The following is a 10,190-nucleotide window of genomic DNA, read 5'->3' as shown; positions in this document are numbered from 1 at the left end:
TTGTGTCCTTCATTACCGACGTTTTTAATCGTCATAATCTACCAACGCTAATAAAAAGTATCGAAAAATTTAGGCACGGTAGAGAACTTACCGATACTTTTTTCTAGCATCGGCAAATAACAGTTGAGAAGAGCCGGCTCGAGCCTTAGGCGACTGAGGCGGTCGCCTAAGGCCCCCGGCTCGAAGAAGGCCCCGCTACGTCGTTGCCCAGTGCTCATCTCACCACTGCACCGCAGTTTTCACATCCGTAGGCAGTAGGCGGCGACGATGAGGCCTGGCTACGCCTTTGCAGTGCCTTCCGCCCTTTCCGACACGCTACAGGTTACGGCCTACAGGCTACAGGTGAGGGAGATGGTTACGACAACTGACAACTTGGCTACAGGTGAGGGAGATGGTCAGTGACAAGCAGCGGTCAATGGACAAGTCTTCCCCCCTTCTATCCCCCTTCTCGGCCACTGCCAGGGCTTTTTTTTTTTTTTGCCGAACCCTTCTCGGCTTCTTCTCGAGTTCCCTCCCCCCAGTCCCCACTCCCCAAACTGGCAAACCCCTTTCGGAGTTCGGCCCTTCCCTTCTCGGCTCGAAGGCTAACGGCTTCTCAGCCTTCTCTTCGAGTCCGAGACTCCAACTTCCTTCTCGACTTCTCATCCCAAGCGGCGGCGACGGGCGATCGAATCTACCATTCCACCCTTCGATCCTTCGCCTTCGGACTTTGAAGAGAAGCCGATTGATTAATAGATCAAGTCCTCCTCTCCTCGACTCCTCTGCTCTAATCCTTCTGGCTTCTGGTTCTGAAGTTCCGGTTCTAAACCTTGACGGCGGCCACCTCCCGGCTCCCGCCTCCCGGTCGATCGGACCACAGCCACAGGAGACAGCTGGTAAGCCCTAAGGCCCGCCCCCTTCTCCTTCTGGTTTTGGACCAGAGGCCTTCTTCGGTTCTTCCCCAGTTGGGCCAATTCCCTCAAAGCCCTAAGGCCCTGTCCCTCCACTTCTTCTGAATTTTTGACTTGTGATTGGCCTTTATCCCTAGATTAATTTGTCATCTCTGGTTTGGAGTGATAGTTGGGAACAGTCTGTTGGAGATGAGTCATGGACCTTATGGTTTGGTCTCACGTTGGGTCTAGTTGGAATGCTTAATTCTTGTGTCTTTGTGCATATTAGTCTACCCGCAACTAAATTTATGAATTTCCAGTCAGTAAATGTCATCTATAGTATGGTACCTGAATTATTGGCTATATTTGGTGCAAATGTCACCTATGATAGCTTAATCTTTTAGTTGGTTTTCTTTATGAAATTCTCTTTCTTGATGAGCTTAATCTTAAGTACAAAAGTTTGATTAGTAATTTTGTATCTAAAAAAGCTAGACGGATTATTTTTAAATAAATTTTTAAAGTATTTTATACTTATTAAAAAATAATAATAATAATAATAATTATTATTATTATTATTATTATTATTATTTAAAAGGCCTCTCTAAGTGAATTCGCCTAAGGCCCCCAAATGCATTGGGCCGCCCCTGAGTCGAGATTACTGTTGCTTCCGGTAGTGTCTGATAATTTTATAGCAAATAAAATATGATTAAATAAAAGAGAGAATAAAAAGTAATGGTAGGCCATTATATAGTACAAGTTTGAACCTTGGAAAGCTAGGAAAAATGGTCAGAGAAAAAAGGAAAACCAACGGGCTAACGCTTAGTTTAACAATTAGCTACATTTTCTACTCCGTTCAAAAACTACGAGAGCAATGACCTGCCTTAGGAATATGAAAACGGGTGGAGGCTGGAAGTAAGTATTGTTTCGTTAAGTGGAGCAGTCTTAGTTGATTGAAAACTAGCATCTTCCTTTCAATTCTACGTGACTTAGAAAATACAAGGGGATTCTCCAGCTTCTGAAGACTATGGAGATGTATATCTGGTTTTTGAGTGTCTTTGTCTGGATGATCAGTTACATGATGAAATATATAAACACCATTTTTATGAATTTTTGAACGTCAAGGTCATCACAAAGATGTGTACCAGAAATTGGATTATGTAAATTAGGAAGGTTCAAATTAACACTATATGCTTGATTAAATTCATGAGTTGATAAAACTAATAATGTGCGCAATATCATTTACTTTAGTAAGAATCAACATCTAATGTTTTTCAACACAGCAATCAATGATATTATAAGAGAACAAGAAGAGAATTCTAATGTGTTTCTGATGCAATCTCCAAGTATTTATGCTACAGACAATGCGAAGATCAAAATTAAGACATGATATATAGATGACAAATTGACCTTCTTAGAAGCATATGGAGAGTTTTTCATTCTAACATCCCAGGAAGAGCAGAAACAAGACCAAAAAATAAGGGAGAAAAATGGGGGAATATATGAAAAAGAATTATTTAAAGGAAAAAAAAAATCACTTGTTTTACTAAATTTGCTGCAATGAGAATTTGATTAGCCGTTTTGCATTGTAGTTTTGTTTGAGACAGAGATATTAGTGAACCACAGTACCTCGAATATTTTGTTAAGTTCTAACTCCATGGATTTGGCTGGCCACTTTCTCATTTACCAGCTGCTTCAAAAATTTCAATAAACTTTACTTAACATGCTTATACCATGCAGCCTTTGGTGTAATCACAAATATAAGGACTGAATTTTTGGTAAAAAAGCAAGAAACAAATTCGCAGACACGGTTTGATGCTAGATGAAGTTGATAGATTGGCTATAAGGAGAGATAGAGATGGAGATGAAGGTTGAAATCTAATAAATAATCTCCGGACCTTTTTTTTAAGCTTTTGTTACTTGCTATCTCAGGGGAGTTACATTGAGAATGCGGAATATTTTAGTTTGATTAGGTGGGTGCTTATGCTTTTGGATGGTTTAAAGCAAGTCAAAAGTTTTCTAGAGAGTAGGCAATTTTTCTATTATCATTGACTTGGACCTTTGCATAGGGCTTAGGCCTTAACTCTCATAGTTTAGGAAAGCAAAAGTCTCCAACAAATTTTTTATTTTTAGTGAGTCATTTAGGCCATAGCATAGTCCACCACTCAAGAACACATCCACTATTAGCGACGACGTGGCGTTCCAAGCTAAACACATTTACAGAGAGGCTAATGGGACCACGAACTGAGTAGCCTCGTACGTGCATGGCCAATTACTCTAGAGATGCCCTCTGAGTCGAAAAGAAGGAACTGTTTAGAGCGCTCCAAGATTTATTATTTTTTGACTTTTTTGGATGTGCCTGTACTAGAACTGTATGAATCATCCGGCTTAACAAAAAAAAAAAAACACAAAGATTTCTTCCATGGTTGATGCTACCCATCCTGCCTTCAGATGCACCACCAGATGTAGTCAAGGATGGGCAAGCATCTCAGCACGTCATTATTTATATCACCAAGTCATTGAATCCTTCCTCAGAATATTGTTAGATAATACTGTCGACGTTCCAATATGATAAGATTCTCTCTTGCTTTCAAGGATAGGATTATCAGGATGCATAAATGAATATTATTTCGTAGTAATGCGAGTCCTTGAACAGGGCCACCTGTGGGTGGAGCAGTCTATTTGGCTGGACAATCAGTGGCATGAGATAGATTTAAATAACTTAATCTTTAAACTTACGCATTCTTGGAAGTTTCATCAATTCCAATTGTGGTTTCAGCGTATTATGTGGCTTGCATTCTGTTGGGTTCGAACCCTACAGCATGGATTGAAAATGTCCAACAGAATGAGAGCTCTTTCGATAAATAATTTTTTTTTAGAATTTTTTTTTATCATAATAGCACTACAGCAATAAACAATAATATCATAAATTATTTGTTCAAGAAAAAAGAAAAATTTTATGCAAGTTCTAATCAGGACCGGCCCAATCCTTAGGTGACTGAGGCGGTCGCCTAAGGCTCCGGCCTAAAGAAGGCCCACCGTAGAGAAGGCTTCAAAGATAAAACAGAAAGAAAAAAAGGTCCTCCTTTGTGAATTCGTCTTAAGCCGGCCCACTGCAGGGAAGGCCTCAAAGACCAACCAGAAAGAAAAAATGCGCTCTTAGTGAGTTCGCCTTAGGCCCCCAAATGCATTAGGCCGCTCCTGGTTCTAATGCTGCTTTGGAAGTACTGTTGTTATGTACAATCCGACGTAATATGGTTCCACATGCTTCTTAAGATATCACATCAATGTGCATATGTTCTAACTTGGGCATAACATTCTTTGGACTTGGTTTCAGGGATAAAATCAATGTGCATTTGTGGAAGCGATGGGATATATTGTGAGCTCTGGTTTCTAATTCTAATGTCACGACACATATTCCATTCCAACTACTTCACGAGGCATGACAGTGCACCGCTATACAACCAAGGAGAAAACTTGCATAAAAGAACACAAAAGCTGAAAATTCATCTGCATTTGCTAGGTAGCTTGTACACAGACATACGGATGCCCGCACAACACAGGCACTGCAAGGGCCCGGCCCAAAAGACTTGCATAGGCCCAAAGTCTTTTCCTGCACGACTCTTAAAGCATGACAAAAAAGAAAATATTGCGCGTGTGCAAGGAGAGAGGAGGACTCCCGATGGGAGTCTTCTCCCTTCCGAGATGGTTGAACGGAATCGACACTAAGCCGGATTCTGGTCGTGACCAAGTCTGCATAAGGCCATCCCCGATTTCTCCTCCCACCCCCACCAGAGATCCAACCTCGATTTGAGCTCACCGCCGATATTTTCTTCATTTTCCTCTCCGAACGCCGATATCGTTCACACTGTCGCCACAGTCGAACATCGCCGAGAAATAGGTAAAGACCTCTCATCTTCAAGCTACCTTTTCCCTCTTTCTTCTGAATTCTTTGGAGCCCCAATGTCAGCCGGTGATCGCCGGATTTTGGCCGAGAAGGAAAAGCCCTATTTTCTCCTATTTCTTCTTTTTTCTTCTTCCCGTCTGACCGACCACCGCCGAGGGCCATGGCCGAGGTTCTCGCTGCCACTATTGTTGAAGGTTGCTATCATGGGGGGTGGCCAACCATGGCTCCTCTCTCTTCTCCCTCTCGCTTTTGTTTTTCTTTCTGTCATACTCTTTCTCCAATATTTCTCTCTTTCTCACTCTTTCTCTTTCTACATATTTTAGGACTAGAGGGTCCAAATATACTCGGGTTGACTAGTAGACCCTAGGAGGGGTGTCGGGCTAGTATTGTACGATCAGAGGTCTCAATTGGCATTGTGTAACCAGGGAGTTCGGACATGCAATGTTAAAATTTAATACCATTCCATAATTTCATATTATTGATCGTGGTTGTTGTGATCACTTTAATGATTAGGCTTGATCTTATAGTGGGACATTCGACTCGGCAAGAAGGTATTAAGTAGGCCACTTTGCCTCCGAGTTCATAGATCAAGAAGAGAATCGAGGTACCCAGTGTTTGAGTCTGTCATCGGCAGAGGTAATAAGTCCTATACACTATCACCTTCATGGATAACATATTTTTTGTAACATATGTTGATGATTTTAAGATTTGCATTATTTTTTGTATAATTGTTTAATAATTTCTGACATATATTTCATTAAAATATAGACATATCAAATATCGGTGATTATGGCTGCTTGGATTATAGTTTTGGTTGTTAGGAATGATGCTGATTATTTTGGAATTTGGGTATAAAATATATTATAAAATTATATTTTTTTTCTGATATGGATGAAATTAAATAATTTGATTGATGAATAAAAGAATTTGGACTAGACATGTTATGAATTGTCTATCATAGGTCGAATCGTCCCACATTAGTTTGCTGCCGTGGGCCGAAGCACGGATATTCTGGTTTGCCACTGCGGACCGATTGCCACTATGGGCCGAAGTGTAATTATCTCAGATTACCATTACGGGCCAAAGCCCAGTTATCTTAGTTTGCCACTGTGAGTCGAAGCGTGGATAGTTTGGTTTGCCACTGCGGGCCGAAGCACAGTTACATTGGTTTGCCATCACGGGCCGAAGCACAGATATTTTGGTTTGCCATAATAGGCCTAAGCGTGAAATTATGGTTTGTTAGTCACAGCCTCACGGGCCGAAGGATGGCCATGAATAGTCTAAAACAGAAAGATAATGATAGATCAGAAATCTGGATAAAAATAAAAGATTAAAAATATAAGACCACTGTATCATAATGTCTTATATATTTTTTGGAATGGGTTACATGTTTGATGACATATATTTATGGGTGCATATTTATATAGATTTTATCGAGCTATGTTGGACCATCGGTGCGAGATTTTATGATTTTTGATATAGTTTATAGTTAATCTTTATTTTAAATTTATTATATTTATACTGGTACGAGTGTATGAAATTTTTATTGGGTTGTAAAGCTCACACCACTTCTTCTCTTCTATCAGAGTCATAGTATGCATAGTTTCGAATAGATTGGGCATAAAATTCAAACATCAAAGTTACAAGTTAGTTACAGATGAACATTTGAAGATCTTATAATTGGTCCAATTTAATTATTATGGATTTATTTAGATGGATTTATTTTCTCATACGGCCGTGTCACGCAATTGACCCAAGTTGCGGGTTTGGGGCGTGGCACGCACATTACAGGAAATGCCATTTTGTGGATGATCTCAGTTTCGGCCCCAACTGTGCAACTAGGTTTTTTTAACTATAACTGATGCAATAAAAAAGAAAAGAGAAGAGGATGGAAAAGAAACAGTGAGTAAAACAAGGAACTTGTTTGATCCACATAGTAACCGCACAAAGACGACAAAGGAGTATAATTTAGGGTTGTATAAACCAAGAGCTAAAAATATATAACCGGCCATGGAGAAAAATATAAAATACAAAGCATTAATAGATAGAATAATTTATCTTTTTTCGGACGTAACGATAATTTTTCTCGAATCATACAATACATTCGGTTTATTACTCGTCAAGGACGTCAAAATCTGAAAGGCCAAGCAGCTTACCAGACCCATCATGGGAGAGTAAAGTCTGCACTGAATACTTCTTACATTGCGAAATTTGACTAATTTCCTGATGTTCTTCATCACTTAATTCCCAATCAAAAATGCTGATATTCTCCGCGAGCCTTTCCTTGTTAAAGCTTTTCACTGCCAAGCTCGCCCCTTGTTCATATACCCATCTCAAGGAAACCTGAAGAGAGATCTAAATCAAGCTAGAGTACAGAACGATCAAAAAAATCAACTTGAAGTTTGTGGAAGTGTTTCACTTAGCTCCTTGGCTTATTTGTGTTTTTAAGATGAACATGACTCCCCATATATAAAAGAGAAACATGGCATGCTATATCAAAAGTCATCATTTTATCACCTCATTAGACTCTTTGCAAGTCGAGGGGGATTTGGAAGGATAGCTTCTTGATTGCTCGATCTTAAATACTAACAGATAAGATAAATCTCCCTATCCGCCTAGTAAATATAGTTGTACATGTCTCCTGGTACACCCCCTCTAGCCTAAATTAGCCTTCTCAACTTGGTTTTGCTCTATATGGAGGCCATATTTTATGGGAAAAGGCTTGAAATTGAGAAATATTTGATATAGTATGCAATATGACATATAGGCTGGGCTGCTGAAAATAGATGACTTCTAGGAAGCAAAATTTGAGGCTCACTACCATGCATGTCTAAAACAGAACATCTCAAGAAATTACAGCAGTTTTTTTTTTCCAAATTATAAGAAAAGGTTGTCAAAGCCAATGAGTTGATTTGAGTCTGAAGAATGGTAATTCATAAGCTGCAAGTCAAAGCTAAGGAAGATGAGGATTTGATTGCTACCTGAGGCACAGTCTTTCCCCTAGTCTTAGCAATCTCTTGGAGAACTTTAGACTCCATCACCAGATTCCTGCTCCCTGGTCTATCTTGGCCTCCTATGGGAGAGCAAGCAGTTATATGTATGCCCTTCTCCTTGCAGAACTCCCTCAATTTCTTCTGCTGCCAAAGCGGATTCATCTCAACCTACAAAATTAATTATATTTTACATCTTCTACACACACACACAAAAAAAAAAAAATCTCAAACACCATAAAATAACAACCAAGAAACCTGGTTGACAGCTGGAGGCATTTTTGCAAATGCGAGCAACTCTTCTAATTTCTTTCGTGAGAAATTGCTGACACCAATTGACTTTGCCAAGCCAAGCTTTTGGCACTCCTCCATGGCTTGCCAAACAGACATCAAGTCCAAGGGAAGAATGTCTTCCTTATTTATGGGAAAACTGCAAGCCCCAGGCTTTAAGCTCATAGGCCAATGAATTAGATAGAGATCAAGGTAATCCAACTGGAGATTTCTGCACCACAAACAACAATGTCAAGGGAATACACATGTACAAGAAGAAATAGCAAAACAGGCTTACAGCATGGTGGTTGCACTCATCTTTTGTCAGAAAGAAAGGTTCATCTGAACTTTGAAAGGTGTTTCCCCAACTGTTTTACTGGATAAATATTCCATCACCTCAACAAAATGATTGGTAGCACTCCCACCATTATTTGCAATAAAGTTATATAATGAATGAAATAGCAATTTAAGGAGCAGGCAACAATTTGGATTTTTCACTTCAATACTCATAGCCCTCCGATGTTCTCTTGATTTGGATGGTTTCCTTAGTTTGTTTCTCTTTTTACTCTTTTTTTTTTTTGCTTGTGGAGTCTTCTGGTGAAAATAATCAAATCTTATCTCGTTTGCTTCTTAATAAATCAAAGAGGTTGTACATATTTTGTTTTTCTTCGGTTTTATGCGAGAATTTATCATATCAAACTCAAATGAAACGCCACTACAACCGGAAAATCGAGTGAAGAGAATCGATGACCATTCTGTATAATTTTCACCATAGTTTCATAACATTACTTCAAGGTTGCTTTAAAATATATGTTGATCTTATCGAATTATGCTTATGAAAAAGAACGCTACATATACAATTACACAGATACCTTATTTGATCAGCTTCTATGTTGCTTCCCATAATTCTGGAAATATTCCTAAGAAAAAAATAATTCTGGAAATATATTGATATTTGGAGAGTTCGAAATTGCTAAAATTGACGTCCTTCTCAAAAACGAAAGAAAAAAGAGTGCGTTCCTCGGGAGGAGAGAGAAGAGTAGAAGAGGGTGTTTTCTTTCCAATGAGTACCGGAGGCTCCTGTGGAGGGCCGGGAGGACGAGGTCACGGTGGGAATCGCTGCACCATAGCTTGGAGGTGACGAAGAGCTCGCTCCGGGACTTGACGAGGCCCCGCCGCAAGGCTCCGGCAATGGCCTCGCCGAGGGGCCGCTCCGTTTGGTAGAGGGAAGAGGTATCGAAGTGGCGGTAGCCAAGCTCGATGGCTTGGAGGACGGCGAGCGTTACGTTCTCCGGCACGACGGGGCGCCCCGCGGTGCCCATGCCCACCATGGGGATGGGCCGGGAGCCGCCGGAGCTCAGGGCCACCTCCGGTACGCGCAACATCTCTAATCCCGGATCCTAGCCGTCTCGGAAGCCCCAAAAGAACCTATCCAAACACGTGCGTGTGCACGTGATAGAGAAATCTAAGGATATATATATATATCGTTCCACGTGATGTGTTAAACCGTAAAATTCCCTTTCAGATTCAGATACGCCTCATCCTCATTTATGTAAGAGACAAGGATTAAATGTATAAATTTAAAGCTCAGCCTCCGAGCTCTATTTGAGAGAGCTGTTGGCGGTCGAGTTTTCAAAAATAAAATTTTTTAAAGTAAAATATTTATAAAAAATTATTTACTGTTTGGTAACTATATTTTTAAAGTGGCGTGGAACTTTAATATGCGTTCGATAAATAAACTGTGAAAGTATTTTTGGTATGACAAAATGAATATAAAAAATATTGCATCAGAGAATAATAAAATTTAATATATATTAATACATAAATATATAATATAGTATAATATTACTATAATATAATATAATAATATTATTATATAGTATAGCATAATAATATAATATAGTTTGATATTATAAACATAACATATCAATATATTATGATATAATATTATATTTATAGTATAATATAATAATAAAGATATAAAATATTATATTTTTTAGTTATTTTGGTCCAAAAAAATTTATAAATTAAAACAGCTTTCCAACGTATGCTAAAAGTGTTTTTCTGAATAATCTCTATTTTGGAGTTTTTTTCTAAAAAGCTGTTTTAGCTTTTTTGCAAAGCTATAAACATCCTTATTCCATCCAATAGTACTTT

General features: G+C 39.1%; 1 protein-coding gene across 1 annotated transcript; it reads right to left on the bottom strand.

The window, feature by feature from the left end:
• Positions 1 to 6,680: 6,680 nt before the first annotated feature.
• On the bottom strand, positions 6,681 to 9,488 carry LOC103700145 (non-functional NADPH-dependent codeinone reductase 2-like). The gene is made up of 4 exons (XM_039129238.1): positions 9,105 to 9,488; positions 8,022 to 8,265; positions 7,755 to 7,934; positions 6,681 to 7,116 (listed from the first exon to the last, which is right to left on the bottom strand). Exons 1-4 carry the CDS (start codon positions 9,416 to 9,418, stop codon positions 6,886 to 6,888), a joined length of 969 nt encoding a protein of 322 aa, XP_038985166.1. The 5' UTR covers positions 9,419 to 9,488; the 3' UTR covers positions 6,681 to 6,885.
• Between the last annotated feature and the right edge of the window lie 702 nt (positions 9,489 to 10,190).

Source organism: Phoenix dactylifera, chromosome 8 (assembly GCF_009389715.1).
Source record: "Phoenix dactylifera cultivar Barhee BC4 chromosome 8, palm_55x_up_171113_PBpolish2nd_filt_p, whole genome shotgun sequence".
Taxonomy (NCBI): Eukaryota; Viridiplantae; Streptophyta; class Magnoliopsida; order Arecales; family Arecaceae; genus Phoenix; species Phoenix dactylifera.
Note: the sequence above shows the minus strand (reverse complement) of the source record. Positions and strands in the feature narration are given on the sequence as shown.

What these genes read in the sequence shown, in the direction of transcription:
- LOC103700145 (XM_039129238.1), bottom strand. Translation starts at nt 9,418, where the DNA reads ATGTTGCGCGTACCGGAGGTGGCCCTGAGCTCCGGCGGCTCCCGGCCC. An exon ending in GCCCTCCACAGGAGCCTCCG is followed by an intron (nt 8,266 to 9,104) that starts GTACTCATTGGA and finishes TTTGTGGTGCAG; the next exon opens with AAATCTCCAGTTGGATTACC. An exon ending in GGGGAAAGACTGTGCCTCAG is followed by an intron (nt 7,117 to 7,754) that starts GTAGCAATCAAA and finishes ATCTCTCTTCAG; the next exon opens with GTTTCCTTGAGATGGGTATA.